Source organism: Nerophis lumbriciformis, linkage group LG37 (genome assembly GCF_033978685.3).
Source record: "Nerophis lumbriciformis linkage group LG37, RoL_Nlum_v2.1, whole genome shotgun sequence".
In the NCBI taxonomy this organism is placed as follows: Eukaryota; Metazoa; Chordata; class Actinopteri; order Syngnathiformes; family Syngnathidae; genus Nerophis; species Nerophis lumbriciformis.
This window is the reverse complement of record NC_084584.2, coordinates 19,208,430-19,225,879: the sequence shown is the minus strand read 5'-3', so window position 1 is coordinate 19,225,879 and position 17,450 is coordinate 19,208,430. Positions and strand designations below refer to the sequence as shown.

Here is a 17,450-nt window from a genome sequence, read left to right as displayed (position 1 = left end):
CATGTTACGAGAGAGGCGCTGGATATTGAGTCCGAGTGGACCATGTTCCGTGCCTCTATTGTCGAGGCAGCCGATTGGAGCTGTGGCCGCAAGGTGGTCGGCGCCTGCCTTGGTGGTAATCCCAGAACCCACTGGTGGACAACAATGGTGAAGGATGACGTCAAGCTGAAGAGGGAGTCCTACTGGGTCTTTTTGGCTCATGGGACTCCAGAGGCAGTGGACCGATACCGCCAGACCAAGTGGTGTGCAGCTTTGCAGAGGCAAAAACTATAAGAAGGAGTTCGGAGAGGCCATGGAGAACGACTTTCGGACTGCTTCGAAAGCGATTCTGGACCACCATCCGCCGCCTCAGAAGGGGGAAGCAGTGCACTTTCAACACCGTGTATGGTGTGCACAGTGTGCTGCTGACGTGTACTGATGTTGTGGATCGGTGGAAGGAATACTTCGAAGACCTCCTCAATCCCACCTACACGTCTTCTAATGAGGAAGCAGTGCCTGGGGACTTTGCGGTGGGCTCTTCTATTTCTGGGGCTAATGTTGCCGAGGTAGTTAAGAAGCTCCTTGGTGGCAGGGCCCTGGGGGTGGATGAGATCAGCCTGGAGTTCTTTAAGGCTCTGGATGCTGTGAGGCTATCGTAGTTGACAAGAGTCTGAAGCATTGCGTGGATATCGTGGTTGGTGCCTCTGGGGTGATGGTTCCTCTATTTAAAAAGGGACAAGATCACGGGTACAAGCGGCCAAAATTACTTTCCTGTGGCGGGGCTTTCCCTTAGAGATAAGATGAGAAGCGCTGTCATTTGGGAGCCTCCACATCAAGAGGAGCCAGATGGGGTGGTTCGGGCATCTAGTCAGAATGCCCCCCCAAACGCCTCTCTGGGTAGGTGTTTAGGGTGCATCTGACCAGTAGAAGGCTACAGGGAAGACCCAGGACACGGTGGAGAGACTGTCTCCCAGCTTGCCTGGGAAGGCCTCGGGATCCCCCCAGGGAAGTAAGTCGGGAGAGGGAAGTATGGGCTTCTCTGCTTAGGCTGCTGCCACTGCGACCCGACTTCGGATAAGTGGACGAAGATAGATGGATGGATGTTAATTTAGAGGGCTTAAGTGCAGTTCACTTTTAATTTTTTTTTTGATTGAAAGTAGAGTGATGATTGACAGGTGGAACCTTTTAATTGGCTATTGTCTACAGTCTATGCACAAAGTCAGAACACAGAATGCTACTACAGAAAAATAAATAAATAAACATTAAGTCATAGCTGAAATTGTCTTGCAAGCCAATTCTAATTCACTAAATAATAACAGTTAATGTATATGTTTCAACTATTCAACATTATTATTGTCAAGTGCTTACAATTATGTGTGTATTTCCCCTTTGTGGGATAAATACAAGTCTAAAAAAGTCTATCCTATACAGACAATTGTAAACGTTTGACTATATGTAATAACAACATGCAATCAGACATGGGCATTTCATTTTTTAAGTGGCATTAAAAAGTATTAAAGTAGATTTGTTGATACCTGGAGAAACCCTGTAAAAGATTGCAAGCGTTGAAAGTAAAAAAAAAAAAAAGTAAATTTATTGCTGAGTTATGACATTTTTATGACTTGATTCCTTTTGGATCTTAAGAATAAGTATGTATATTTAGGTTGCTCAAAGGTTAGATAAAATAATCCTCTAGCTTTATTTGTCGAGTTTTCTTTCGTTATCTGATTTCAAATTGATACATTTTGCCTTTTGGCACTAGAAAACTTAGTTTAGCTGGTTTAAAAAAATAATTTTCAAGCTGCTAATGTAATTAAAAAATAAATAAATGGTAGTTTAATTTTTTTTTTTAAAGAACCTTTCTGTTTTAGAAAGATGAAGCTTGGCCTTTCCAGCAAAGCCCAACCAGTGGAGTCTGAAGATCCCTTTGAAGCATTCAAACCTGTCGCTGGATGTGCAAGAGAGTCGCTTAGTTCTGTTAAAGGAAGTGATACCAGAAGGATATGTGCTAGTACCGATGAAGAGGCTTCATCTGTTAAGATGTCACCAACCTCTACTGCAGGCAGTCTAGCAAACACAGGAGGAGAAGAAGACTCAGAATATCTTAAAGGGGCTTCACATGGAGGCCTGGTAGATGCATGTGTTGGCATAGCCGCCTCAAGAGGATTCCCAGTAGGAATAGTTTCTAAGGTTGCTGATCAGAGGCCTTCACCTGCCAGCAGGCTGGGCTTTGTGGACAAGAAATGGCTGGAGAGGTGTCAGGTGTTTAGAGAGATGGAAGCTGAGGAGAGACCTGGATCTGGCAACCAGGAGAGAGTTTTGCTGGTGGGAAAGAAGGACAAGGAAGAAGATGTAGTTGGAAAAGATTTTATTCAAGAAAAAAAGACAGCAGTGAGAAATGTTTTGACTTTGAATGAGAGCGAAATTGAAGCGGTACCTGCTCAACAATGCACTGGAAAGCAAGGAAACACTGAGGGACACCTGACAACATCTTTACCACCAGAAGATCCTCCTACATCCAGGGGTGCGAAGAAGAGCAGGAAGAGGCAGAGGGAGGTGGAGATGACACAGGGAGAAGAAGGTGGGTCCAAAAAGAGAAGACGAAATGCTAAAAAGAATGAGAAGTGTGATGGGGAGTTTGAAGAAGGAGATGGGAAAAGAAGAACCAAGAGGAGCAAGAAAAAGGGAAAAGATAATGATGAAGCAGAGGAAGACACTCAGGTGCCAAGGAGGGTAAGCATGGACACCCAGTAGCCCCCTTCTCTTTGTTTTTTTGTGCACTTAATTGTACTTCTGTTAAGTTGCCCCAGGAGAACCTGTTAGGAGAAATAGAGGAAGAATATAGCGCCAAGAGATCATATCGTGCACAGTCGGTCAGAGCCAGGTAAGACTTGACATGCTCCAAATGAACCATCATCCAAAATAACCTCCTCTTTTTTAATGCAGAGGCACGAAAGCTGCAGAAGGCAACTTTGTAAAGATAAACCTGAAGAAGAAATCTCATGTTAAAGGTTATGCTCTACGAGGGCTTGCCCTACGCAAACAAGTAAGTGCATATTTGTCATGCATATAAACACTAGACACAAGTACATTATACAGTTGATCTTGATTTACAAATAAAAATTTGCTTAAAATGGTAACTAATTAATTTTAAAAAATAGTATCTTCAAATAGAGTATGCTTTGATGGCGCAATCTGCAGGCAAGAATGAAGAGTGCTGTTGCTATGAATCCAAATAAAGGAGAACTGCACTTTTCTGGAGTTTTGCCTATGGTTCTCAGTCGCTATGAGAAACAAGAACACATGTCTTTTTTTTAGGATATTAAAGATGATAAAAAAACACTTAGAAGATGCGGCTAATGGGAGTCACCGTTGTAGCCTTCAAAGCCCTCTAAAAAAACCTTCAAAACCCTCCATCAACCTTTTGTATACACACTGCAAGTCTATATATAATGTAGTAACATACACGTTCATATGTACAATATTTACGGAATTTTGGTCATTTTAAGCATTGCCGGAACTTATTTCCTCGGTGCATTTATTTCCATTTCAATTGGATCGCACTTCCGGCAACAAATGTGTGCTCCTACTTCCGGAAACAAACATTTGTCTTTACTAATCATGGTGGCAGATTTGGTAAGACGCAATGAAGACGACTATTTTAGAAAAAAATAAGGATTCACAACTTTATCTTTTTGTAGCTGAGTATACAGAGGATTAACTACTTATAGAAGCAAGCATGAAGGAAGGGTAAAACGTTAGAGCAGACGGATGCCAAGAGAGTGAGGTCGGTGTGACTTTAACGCTGTAAATGTGGAACTGAAGCCATGGAAGTTTGACATAAATGGAGTGCTTACCAAAAATAAACCGGAAGAAACGTCCCCATCCAGCAAGAGCAAACTGTCCATCAAGTGAGTCACTATAATATCGATCATGATACATGCAGAACGACATGTGTTATTAAAACTACAGTACACATGCTGTTGAGCTAGCTGTGTACAAACTAGAGCTGAAACGATTCCTCAAGTAATTTGATTACAAAATTTATTCGAGGAATTTTCGCTGCCTCGAGGTGTCGTTAAGTTTTTTTACGGCATTTTGCCTCGTTCAGTAAACAATAGTCAAAGCTCACGTTTTGCACGGACTGTTTCGGTATTGCACAGCGTGTTTACGTCACAGATCATACGCCCCATGCACTGCACAACACCGCTCTTTTAAATATGCTTGTGTTTAGAAAAGTTTTTCGCCGACATAACTCGTAATGGCAGACGCCACAGAAAGCAGTGGACAAGAGCCATAGCAAAACGAGGGAATTAAGAAGCGACAAAAGTTGTGTAAGGTGTGGGAACACTTCACACTAAAATCGAAGGAAAACGCAGTAGTATGCAAACGTTGCAAAGTGGAGCTCGCATACCACAATAGCACAAGTTCGATGCTGCTGTCGAGAAAGCATCCGATTTGAGGGACGTCCGGAGGCGAGGTAAGTCATCTATTATCAAATGTAAACGCAAATGTTGTGTTAGTAAAGTGAATGTTATTCATTATGATAACCAGGATGTGTTCTCTCACTCCCGCGATGTCATCAAATACCGCCAAAAGGTGTTGAAAACTAACAACGCTATCCGAGCTGTCGTGTTCAATTAGCCTTTCATTAGTAACCACTAATGAAAGGCTAATTGAACACGACAGCTCGGATAGCGTTGTTAGTTTTCAACACCTTTTGGCTTGCAAAGTTATTCGGGTTATTCAAGTCATGCAATCACATGCTACTTGGATAGCTTGCACTTGCACACATTATAGTCTCTAATGTAAGAGTTCCAAATCCTTGTTCACAGTGGTAGCACTTGTGTGCCAAGTTCCTGTCAGCCATATTGGTTCTGAATATGAAGTTACACATTTCAAATGCAGTATTAAAGGCACTACCTAATCCACTTTTTATGTTTGATATAATGAAAACTGTTCTTATTGTATTATTTTTGATACTAAGAATATATTTTTATTTTTATTTTCTCAGGGAATATTAATTTTGAACTAATTTTATATATATATGTTTTCATCTCAAACATGTTATTTTGGCCAAATGAACATTGATTACTATTTTGCATGCAATAAATGCAATGAACTGTATTGCTTTCTTAAAATTTTAAACAGTTGTCATTATTAAGTGGTTTGTCTTTTTATATTGTTTATGTATTGTTGGCAGGTTGAAAACAGCTCAGCGGATTTGCGTGGATAAACCACAATTTAAACAGCACCGTATAATAATCATCAAAAATGCACGAGAGACAATAACTTTGTTTATGTGGTCACACCACACAGCACATAGGGCTGTGAGCGCACGTTTTTTTATTGGCATACACAAATTGGCACAATCAACCACGGACGCATTTCAGCTTTGCGTGTCAGCCTTCAATAATGAAAACAGGTGTTTAAGCCAAACGCAATAATTTAGGGCACATCTTAACATGTATAATTAAACCTAAATTAAGATAGGGATATTTGATAGAATACGCGTTTACTAAAATTTTCGATAGCTGCAGCTCTAGTACAAACAAAACATGAAATGTGGGCTAATACTTTACAGATACCGTAATATGATTGTTCATGTTTTTCAGTCAGTACAGATTGCTGTCATATTGCATTGTGTTGTGCATTACAAACTCAAAAGCGAGTGAGGTGCTGACGTAGAAGCTAGCTTATTTATTTCCGTAGCTAGCTTTTACGGCTGATGCAGCAGCATGATGATGTGTTACTACGCTGGAAAAAGAGTTCCTCCGTGTTCGTGCTTACAATAACAATGTCGCTAAAGCTTGGTTATTACACAGTTTACGGAACATAAATTAAGTATTGTTGGCAGTTTTTGAATGCATTTTTAAGGTGATTTAGAGGTAGAAATTGATTGCCCCCATTAGTTGCATTGCTAAACACCTAGAACGAGCCGATTTTTACAAGTTAGAATGCAAAAAATCCCAAAACCTTTCGTATCTTGTCTCTCATAAGGATTGTGAACAATAGGCAAAAAAAAAAAAAAAAAGTGCAGTTCCCCCATACGTTGATCCCTCAACATTTTCCAGCAAGAAGATGCTTTGACAAGACATGATTAAAACGTGTTAAATAACTGAGTACGGCATGTTGGATTTAGAGCCGGGATGTCCAAAGTGCAGCTTAGATTCGTGTTTTTTTTGACCCGAGGCAACTGTGGTATTGTAGAAATAAAATTATGGCAAACACAAAAAACAGTAAACATTTGGAAACATAGAAAAAGGCTCAATGTAAAGAGAAAAAGCTGAAATAGGTTGATACTAATAATAACATTAAGCTTTGTCTTTAAAACATACAGTTTTTTTTTTTACTATGTGGTCCTCTGTATAGAAGCTTGGACACCATTGTTTTATAGTATTCACTTTAGGGTTTTTTATAGGTGCTTCCATTAAGTGTTTAGCCAATAGTGGGAATCTCATGTATTGATGAAAGTCTGGGGAAAAAATATATAATTGTTAAAAATGTCTTCTTAAGATGAAAAATTGTGATTTAAGGGCAACTGTAAGGGATTTATGCCAGCATGGGACAGTGTATCTATTTTCTGCTTGTTCTAGTTGTACATGCAGAAGTTCCAGCTGAAAGGCGAACGTTTTGGCGGAGGATACTTTGGCAGAGGCAGGAGAGGTGGCTTTAGAGGAGGCCACAGTCGCCTGAGTGACACTTGCTACAAGTGTGGCGGCACTGGACACTGGGCCATTGACTGCAAGGGAGCAGGTAAGCGTAGGCAGGCAGAACGTTTTGACACAACTCTAACATCATTTGTTTTCACAGCTCCTCTCCCGCCTGTTCCTGATGACAAGCCTGTTGAGGAGGAGCCCTTTGAGCTCCCTACTTTGGAGGAGGTTGCCAGGGCAACAGGAACACTGCAACCCCAGCAGCCACAAGGTATGCCTTCCCGAGGCTGTTCTAGTTGCCCCATACTGTCTATACTTTTTTAAACTGTGTGTCGTCCTGGTGTCAAAGACGAAGAGCAGCAACAGCAGAACCTTGACAACAAAGACGAGGCTCTATTGAACGTGATTCGACCAGACTACGAGCGCCTGCCACCTCCGCAGCCTGTGGAGCCGCTTTATGGCCTCACAGATGATGGCAAAGTTCAAGGTAAATAAACAAAACCTAAATATAAATGTGAAATCTCGCCTTAATCTTGTGTACTTATTTGTGCAGCAACACCAGACGAGGTCTTCGCTGCTCTTCAAGAACTCGGCTACGGCTCATTCAGGGCGGGACAGGAGGAAGCCATCATGAGGATCCTGTCAGGTACATCCACCATTGTTTTGAACCCACCATGTCCTAAATGATACACGACTCTTTATTGGTGTAAAGAGTATGGGGTATGATTGGAAAAAGGTAATAATTGGAGCGAGGCTGTTATTTCTGAAGTGTGAAAAGTCATTATCTCCTCTTGAGAAACAGTGCCCTTTGCAGTGGACATTTGTGTTTTGCACAACAGGGCTATATTTTCACGAAATGTAAATCTAACAGAAGAAATAGGTACAAAAAATATGGTTCTCAGGAGCAGAAAAAGTGTAGGAGATGCCAGCTTGTGTGGCCAAATAAAAGTATGTTGTGTAAACCTACACTTCCCGACACCGTAAGAGTTGTGCTTGACAAGGCTCATAATGTTTTTAACCAGTGAGGATTTGTGGACTCCGGTTTGAGTCCAGAGTATGCAGGGCTGGGTAGAATAACCACTGTTACCATAAGAACTTTTTTTTAAATTTTAGTAATTATTTAGAGAGGACAGAAAAATGTATCCCTCTTTGATCCCCTTGTTATTTATGACAAAGTATGTAGCACAACACGGCAACAGGAGAACCAATGTTGTAATAGTGGTAAGAAACGAACTGCTCAGTCAGCAATAATACCACCTATGTGTTCATTGTACAGTAAGTGTAACACACTTTCAATTATACCGCCTTGCACCTGAAATTTATCATAGCGCTGTGAAACAAGACTTAGACTTAGAACTACTGTGATGTGCTGCCATTCTTTCAGGCGCATCAAAGATTATACCATATACATTATTATTATTATTATTATTATTATTATTATATATAATATATATTATATCATATATAAGCAGTCCTGCAGTGTGTTTACTTGTGCAAATCTGGACAACCAGTTAACATCTGAATGTCCTCCAATAAGCACATAAAGTAGGTATTTTCTTGTATTTTAGTGTTTTACTTTTACAAAAAGTAAACATGGTAGACTATAGGCTACCAGCAGCTAGAAGCTACACAACAGCTCAGCACACAATAGCACACAAGCTTGACATACGTCATAGGTGTCCCTAATTCAATGCTTCTCAATTTTTTTTTTAAGTCATGCCCCCCTTGGAGACCCAAATTTAAATACGATTGAGAACCTGATGTTAATTGTTTATTTATTTTTCTATATAAACCACTCTGAATGGCTGATTTTAGCAACTCATAGAAAACATTTTAACACACACCCTGAATTTAAATCGCAATGAGAATCATTTATTTATATTCTCATAACTGATTGGTTGTGTCTGTATACCTGGTCATAATTCCTGATTCAGCCTGTTGATTATTTTGAGCAGTGCTGCCACCTAATTAGAGGCTTGTGTATCGTTGAATAATTAAAAAAGGCTCTAATACTGGAAGTTTCTTGCCTCTCAGGCCCCTCTGACACCTCACTGCCCCACCCTCGAAGGGAGGCCTGCTCCACTATTTGAGAAACATTGCCTCAGAGAAGCAAAGCCTCAATTGAACAGTATTGCGGTCCAAAACACCACGTGTCAATATAAACAAGTATCGAATAATTACAGTTACATATTACTTACAGATACAAAATCTTCAAGGTAGAAGTATACAGTATTAGAAATTATCCAGTAACAAACGTGTCCGAATCATTCAACTTACTGTGTATCAGAAGTGAAAAACTTGTGTCGGAACATCCCTATTTTCAACATTTTAAAGCGCATGCAGAGGTAATAAAGATACCCACCACTTTCTGTCTTTGCAGGTCTCTCCACCCTAGTAGTGCTGTCAACAGGGATGGGCAAGTCCTTGTGTTATCAGCTCCCAGCGTACCTGTATGCCAAGCGATCCAAGTGTATCACTTTGGTCATCTCGCCTCTTGTCTCACTGATGGACGACCAGGTGCAGCATCCTCAAAAATGACAGCTAAGCAATATTACCGTAGTTAATGTTTGTTGACATGGCGTTTGTGTGTGTGTGTGTGTATGTAGCTCTCTGGCCTGCCCGCCAAACTGAAAGCCGTCTGCATCCACTCCAACATGACAATGAAACAGAGAGAAGCTGCTGTAGAAAAGGTAACTATCAGAGTCGGTGTATCTACTTGTACACTCTACAATGTTTTTCTTGTGCCCAGGTGAAGACGGGTCAGGTGTGTGTGCTACTGCTCTCCCCAGAGGCACTAGTAGGAGGAGGCCGCTCAAGTTCAGGGTGTCTTCCCACGGCTCAAGAGCTCCCCCCTGTGGCCTTTGCGTGTATCGATGAGGCACATTGCGTGTCCGAGTGGTCGCACAACTTCAGGCCTTGCTACTTGAGGCTTTGTAAGGTAAAAATGTCCTGTTTACAGTCTTTAGTCAAGTCATGCTGTCATGTCTAGTAGGAAGAAACACATAAAAAGTAATTTTAAAGTTGACCAGGTCAGTCAATAATCAGATGTTTTTGTAGGTGCTCAGGGAGCGTTTGGGCGTGCAGTGCCTGCTGGGACTCACTGCAACGGCTACGCTGTCCACCGCTCTGGATATAGCTCAACACCTGGACATCAACGACCAGGACGGCATTGCGGTGCGCTCTGCCGCCGTGCCCACCAATCTACATCTGTCTGTGTCCATGGACCGAGAAAAGGATCATGTACGATTGGCATTTACAAAGTTGTAAGTCCCTAGATGTGTTCACAACACTCTCACCTTTTTTTTTTTTAAATGTTTTTTTAGGCTCTTGTGTCTTTGCTAAAAGGTGATCGTTTTGGTTGTCTGGACTCCATCATCGTCTACTGCACCAGAAGAGAGGAGACGACTCGTGTGGCTGCGCTGCTCAGGACCTGCCTGCAGGGGGTGCTGCTGAAAGAAAACAAACACATCAACAGCCAAACACAAAGCAACCCGGTTGGGCAGAGGAAGAAAGAACTGGGTAAGGCTGCATTGCTTCAGATAGACTTGTTTGTAATAAACAAACCTGCTGTCCCCCGTCTTTGTCCAGCAAGGAAAAAGATCCGTAAGCCTCTCAAGTGGCAAGCTGAGTCATACCACGCCGGCCTCTCCGCGTCGGAGCGACGTCGGGTTCAGAACAACTTCATGTGCGGCGAGCTCAGAATTGTGGTGGCCACGGTGGCGTTTGGCATGGGCTTGGACAAGTCCGACGTGCGTGGTATCGTTCACTACAACATGCCCAAGGTAGGTAGCAGACTGTTAGACAAATTTCTGCCCACCTTCTGTCCTGTGTACTTTATAACCATGTTTTATTATGTTATCTTGTAGAGCTTTGAGAGCTATGTTCAAGAAATTGGGAGAGCGGGGAGAGATGGGGAACCGGCGCACTGTCACCTTTTTCTTGACCCTGAGGTAAGATTTAAAACTTCAACCATCACTAATTTGTGGAATGCAGCTTTTGTAGCAGATGATACAAAAAAATTCCAGTTTGATGGATGTACACAAACAGGAAATAAGTCACTGGACAGGAGCTCTTTAAGGGCAAAAACTAAATATTAATCAGAGCCAATAGTAGAAGATAACTTAAAGACTTAATTTATATTTTTACACCATCATCTTGTGTTATTGTCTCATCATAATTGTTAACAAAAATGTTATCATGCACTGTCTTGAAAATTTGAAAGGGTTCTGGGGATTATCCAGCAAAGTTCTGGAGAAGCTGAAGTTTATAAAGTGACTTGTGAGGGGGATTAAACAGGAGAAAGTTGCAGTCGTCCAGGTGAGAGGTGACAAGGGAATGAACAAGACTATGAACTAGGGATGTCCCGATCCGATATTTGGATCGGATCGGCTGCCGATATTTGCCAAAAATTGCGTATCGGCAAGGCATGGGAAAATGCCGATCCAGATCCAGTTTAAAATAAAACTCCTGTCCGTTTTTTCCAACGCACCGATTTAAATAATACATTCCACTTTTCTGCTGCTCTGTAATTTCCGTTCCGCATTTTCCAGCACACCTTTAACACATCCACAGGTCTGTGAATTCTCACGCAGTTGCTTTTAGCTGCTGGCATTACACGACAGGCTCTTCTCACTCTTTCCTGTGTCTCCCTCTCACAGACAGCAAGTGCACCTTCTTACACACGTCACATACTGTCATGTCATACGTCACATACGTATACGTCCTCCCCGAGCAGAGAGGTAGCAGCATGGCTAACGTTAGCTGTGATGCTAGCGCAGCCGTGTGACCAACGCTCCCTCTAAGGTGCTCGCCTGTGCAATTGCGCACTGTTTAAGCGTCCTCTGCGCATAGCAAATCTATGCCACGCACAAAATCTAATAAAAAAATAAGCGCATAACAATTTTCAACACACGGACACGACAGAGAAAACAGTTTTCGTCATTATTGTTCAAATATTGTGACGTCTGTCGAGACGCTTATCTCCATTCGGTGCCACACGCCCACACCATCAAAATGCCGAGGCAAAAATTTCCACATCAACACAGTATGAAAAAATTTTTGATTTTTTTAGTTGTGATTTCCTTCTCTGCATGAAAGTTTAAAAGTAGCATATATTAAACCTACTCAGTGGCCTAGTGGTTGGAGTGTCCGCCCTGAGATCGGTAGGTTGTGAGTTCAAACCCCGGCCGAGTCATACCAAAGACTATAAAAATGGGACCCATTACCTCCCTGCTTGGCACTCAGCATCAAGGGTTGGAATTGGGGGTTAAATCACCAAAAATGATTCCCGGGCGAGGCACCGCTGCTGCCCACTGCTCCCCTCACCTCCCAGGGGGTGATCAAGGGGATGGGTCAAATGCAGAGGACAAATTTCACCACACCTAGTGTGTGTGTGACAATCATTGGGACTTTAACTTTAACTTTAATGCAGTATGAAGAAGAATGTTTTAATGTAGACATGCAAGCCTTGAAAGAACATTTTGAAAATCAAGACTACATTTCCTGCAAATGGGTGCATTTCTACCCTATATTTTAACTTTAGATTTATTCTCATATCAAACTCTTTTGGCTGTCTTTTTGACACTTACATCCGGCGCCCCCCTCCACACCCTGGATTATGAATAATGTAAATAATTCAATGTGATTATCTTGTGTGATGACTGTATTATGATGATAGTATATATCTGATAGTATATATCTGTATCATGAATACAGAGTGGACCCCAACTTAAACAAGTTGAAAAACTTATTCGGGTGTTACCATTTAGTGGTCAATTGTACGGAATATGTACTTCACTGTGCAACCTACTAATAAAAGTCTCAATCAATCAATCAAAACACATAGAATCATCATACTGCTGTGATTATATGCATCAAGTGTTCATTCAAGGCTAAGGCAAAATATCGAGATATATATTGTGTATCGCAATATGGCCTTAAAATATCGCAATATTAAAAAAAGGCCATATCGCCCAGCCCTAGTTCAATTATGCCTTTCTGTTTATCATGTATAATTTTGTCTATTTTGTGTTTATCCTTGAATAAACAGGTCAGTTTCTTGTTACCAACCATTGTGTATTATTCAAACTCCCCTAATTCAGCTGGCTAGTTGTTATCAAGAGTACTAAAACCCTTTTCAACATGATTCTGACAACTAAGTAGGCTAAATAACTTTAAACTTTAATACATGCTCGGATAGGCCAGTATCGGTCAGTATCGGTATCGGTCAGTATCGGTATCGGATCGGAAATGCAAAAACAATATCGGTATCGGATCGGAAGTGCACTGGATCGGGACATCCCTACTATGAACCAGTATGGTTATTCTGCGTAGATAAAAGTAAGCAGACCAGGTAATGTTCTTTATGTGGGCTTGAAAAGAGAGTGTGCTGTCACGGATGACACCCCGACTCTTAACTTGGGAGAAGGGTTAGACGGATGAATTGCCGGGACTAATGGACTGGCTGTCGGTTTTGGCTAGAATGGATTTGGTACCTACAAGTAGGATTTCAGTTTTATTAGTGCTGAGTTGGAGGAAATTGGATGAGAACCACTGCTTGAGCTCAGTGAGGCAGTCTGTAAGGGAGGAAGGATGAAGAGAAGCAGTGGGTTTGGTAGAACGGTAGAGCTGGGTGTGAAGTGAAGTGAATTATATTTATATAGCGATTTTCTCTAGTGACTCAAAGCGCTTTTACATAGTGACACCCAATATCTAAGTTACATTTAAACTAGTGTGGGTGGCACTGGGAGCAGGTGAGTAAAGTGTCTTGCCCAAGGACACCACGGCAGTGACTAGGATGGCGGAAGCGGGGATCGAACCTGGAACCCTCAAGTTGCTGGCACGGCCACTCTACCAACCGAGCTATACCGACCGGGTGTCATTCGCAAAACAGTGAATATTCATTTTACATTTACGGAAAATACTGCCAAGAGGTACAATGTAAATGATGAAAAGTAGGGGACCAAGGACAGAGCCCCAGGGCACACCAGAGGAAATAGGAGACGTAGGGGATTGGAATGAACGGAGTTGAACAAACTGAGTGCGGTGCAGTGAAGGGGTGTGTTTGTGATGCTAGTACTGTGCAATCTATTGAGAAGGACAGTGTGTGAAATGGTATCAAAAGCTGCAGTAAGATCTAAACGTATGAGGACAGTGAGAAGACCAGAATTAGCTGCCAGGGAGAGATCGTTTGTGATTTTTACGAGTGCTGTTTCAGTGCTGTGTAGAGGGCGGAAACCAGACTGGAACTGTCCATATAGTGGGTGGGAGTGAAGCTAGGAGGAGACAGATTTTTGAAATTGGACAAAGGTTATTAAAATGTTTTGGATCTGAGCCAGGTTTTTTCAGAATTGGCGTTATGGCTGCTGTTTCGAAAGCTGAGAGAACAATTCCAGTGGAGAGAGAAGAATGGAGGCAGACTTTAAACAAAGCAGTTGGGAAGGGATCTAAAAGACAAGTGGATGTCTTGGATCGACGGATAAGTGCAGTAATGTTCAAATGAGAACGCAGTGAAAAACTAGAAAATTAATGGATGAGGAAGGCAGGGAGGATGTACTGTGGCTGAGGGGAAGATGAAGGAAGTTGCTGATGAATCTGGGTGGAGACGGAATTAAAAAATTGCATAAGGGGACAACATAAAACAAATGAGTCCATATGAGAGGGAAGTGAATGCGGTGGATTTGTAATTTTGGCAAGAAGAGAAAATAGTGTTTTGGAGTTGCCTTCATTAGAACAGATTAAAGATGCATAGTAGGATGATTTTGTGCTGTTCAGATATTATTTGTAATGTTGAAGTTGTTTGATGTCCAATTACTTGTATATAGTGAATCCAGTATTTTTGTAGAGACGTTTAAGTTCGTGTCCCTTGGTTTTTAAATGTGACGTGTGGTAGTAAACCAGGGTGCAAAGTTAGTAAAAGAGACGTTTCTGTTTTTCACTGGAGCCAGCATGTCAAGTAGATTATGAAGATTATTGTTGTAGTAGGTGACCAGTTCATCGGGACAGGAAAGAGAGCTCGGGAGGCTGTCAATAGCGGTGGAACGAGTGTCTGAGTTGATGTTTGAGTTTGAATACTAAATACGGGTATCATATGTGTATTTATTTTATCTGCTGATGTAGTTCTGTTGTAGTTAAAAAAAATAATAGTAAATATACGAACCCCGTTTCCATATGAGTTGGGAAATTGTGTTAGATGTAAATATAAACGGAATACAATGATTTGCAAATCCTTTTCAACCCATATTCAATTGAATGCACTACAAAGACAACATATTTGATGTTCAAACTCATAAACTTTATTTTTTTATTGCAAATAATAATTAACTTAGAATTTCATGGCTGCAACACGTGCCAAAGTAGTTGGGAAAGGGCATGTTCACCACTGTGTTACATGGCCTTTCCTTTTAACAACACTCCGCAAACGTTTGGGAACTGAGGAGAAACATTTTTTAAGCTTCTCAGGTGGAGTTCTTTCCCATTCTTGCTTGATGTACAGCTTAAGTTGTTCAACAGTCCGGGGGTCTCCGTTGTGGTATTTTAGGCTTCATAATGCGCCACACATTTTCAATGGGAGACAGGTCTGGACTACAGGCAGGCCAGTCTAGTACCCGCACTCATTTACTATGAAGCCACGTTGATGTAACACGTGGCTTGGCATTGTCTTGCTGAAATAAGCAGGGGCGTCCATGGTAACGTTGCTTGGATGGCAACATATGTTGCTCCAAAACCTGTATATACCTTTCAGCATTAATGGCGCCTTCACAGGTGTGTAAGTTACCCATGTCTTCGGCACTAATACACCCCCATACCATCACAGATGCTGGCTGTTCAACTTTGCGCCTATAACAATCCGGATGATTCTTTTCCTCTTTGGTCCGGAGGACACAACGTCCACAGTTTCCAAAAACAATTTGAAATATGGACTCGTCAGACCACAGAACACATTTCCACTTTGTATCAGTCCATCTTAGATGAGCTCAGGCCCAGCGAAGCCGACTGTGTTTCTGGGTGTTGTTGATAAACGTTTTTTGCCTTGCATAGGAGAGTTTTAACTTGCACTTACAGATGTAGCGACCATCTGTAGTTACTGACAGTGGGTTTCTGAAGTGTTCCTGAGCCCATGTGGTGATATCCTTTACACACTGATGTCGCTTGTTGATGCAGTACAGCCTGAGGGATCGAACGTCACGGGCTTAGCTGCTTACATGCAGTGATTTCTCCAGATTCTCTGAACCCTTTGATGATATTACGGACCGTGGATGGTGAAATCCCTAAATTCCTTGCAATAGCTGGTTGAGAAAGGTTTTTCTTAAACTGTTCAACAATTTGCTCACGCATTTGTTGACAAAGTGGTGACCCTCGCCCCATCCTTGTTTGTGAATGACTGAGCATTTCATGGAATCTACTTTTATACCAAATCAAGGCACCCACCTGTTCCCAATTTGTCTGTTCACCTGTGGGATGTTCCAAATAAGTGTTTGATGAGCATTCCTCAACTTTATCAGTATTTATTGCCACCTTTCCCAACTTCTTTGTCACGTGTTGCTGGCATCAAATTCTAAAGTTAATGATTATTTGCAAAAAAAAAAAAGTTTATCAGTTTGAACATCAAATATGTTGTCTTTGTAGCATATTCAACTGAATATGGGTTGAAAATTATTTACAAATCATTGTATTCCGTTTATATTTACATCAAACACAATTTCCCAACTCATATGGAAACGGGGTTTGTAAGTAAAAAGGCCCAGCCGATAATCAGCCGATCTCTAATTTGTGGTATCACACAAAACTAATGTATCCAACAACAGAAGAAAGAGTGCTTGTTAAATTTTAACATAAGTGTAGATAGAACCATGTTACAACAGAAAGTAACCAACAATTAACAGTATATTAGAAAGTATATTAATAATTTAATTATTACTTGTCATGCTGTCGTCATGTTTGATGACAATAAAGTATTCTATTGTAGTAGAAAACACGCAAAATGTTATCCCATATGTCAGCAGCCAAATTAGGGGACTTTGTAACTTGTTTTGAAAAAGTTATATTATCATTTCTATGCCAAATAATATATCAAGATATATATTGATATTGCAGTAGGCTGCAATATATATCGCGGTATAGATTTAAGGCCATATTGCCCATCCCTTTATTTGTGATTGTCATTGTTTGGTGTTTTCTATGCAGGGTATGGACCTCCACGAGCTGCGTCGTCACATCTACTCAGACACAGTGGACTACTACACGGTAAAGAGGTTGGTCCAGAAGGTGTTCCCTGTGTGCAAATGTAAACAAATACACCAGAAACAACAGGAACTAACCAAGGTACGTTTGGCGTTAACGTGGACAGTGAATGCAGCATGACAACTGTGGTCACATCTTCCGTTTGGCTGACAGGAGGACGTTGATGACGCAGAACTGCTGGAGATGATGGAGCTTTGTGAGCAGGAAAGCAGCCTTAACCCCTGTGCCCAGCAGGAAGTGGCCCAGTCCACAGACAGCAGTCATCCAGGGAGGAAGAAAGAGGAAAAACCTGATGAGCTGGAAGTACAAACCAAAGAGTGGCCCAGAGAACGAGTGTGTCACACTCATGAGAGAGCAATTCCCATCCAGGAGACTGTGGAGGCTCTTGACATCACAGAGGAGGGTAAGCACACGTCAACATACACTTCTACTGTAGTACATAAACACGGAAGAACATTCCTGTTTTAGGGATTGGAATTGGAAGAACGAGGGGAATCTTCTAATCAATTAATTATTATATATGTATAATTGTAAATAAATGATAATGATAAATGGGTTATACTTGTATAGCGC

At 41.4% G+C, this 17,450-nt stretch overlaps 1 protein-coding gene across 1 annotated transcript in view; it reads left to right on the top strand.

Moving 5' to 3' along the window:
* Positions 1-17,450, top strand: part of recql4 (RecQ helicase-like 4) — a 41,303-nt gene that overhangs the window by 3,129 nt on the left and 20,724 nt on the right. The window contains 16 exon segments of the mRNA XM_072912546.1: positions 1,851-2,712; positions 2,790-2,863; positions 2,926-3,025; positions 6,576-6,735; positions 6,793-6,906; positions 6,985-7,122; positions 7,189-7,281; positions 9,016-9,152; positions 9,242-9,325; positions 9,385-9,573; positions 9,693-9,875; positions 9,959-10,154; positions 10,224-10,417; positions 10,502-10,585; positions 16,821-16,958; positions 17,031-17,280. Of these exon segments, the coding sequence (XP_072768647.1) occupies positions 1,851-2,712; positions 2,790-2,863; positions 2,926-3,025; positions 6,576-6,735; positions 6,793-6,906; positions 6,985-7,122; positions 7,189-7,281; positions 9,016-9,152; positions 9,242-9,325; positions 9,385-9,573; positions 9,693-9,875; positions 9,959-10,154; positions 10,224-10,417; positions 10,502-10,585; positions 16,821-16,958; positions 17,031-17,280 (2,996 nt within the window).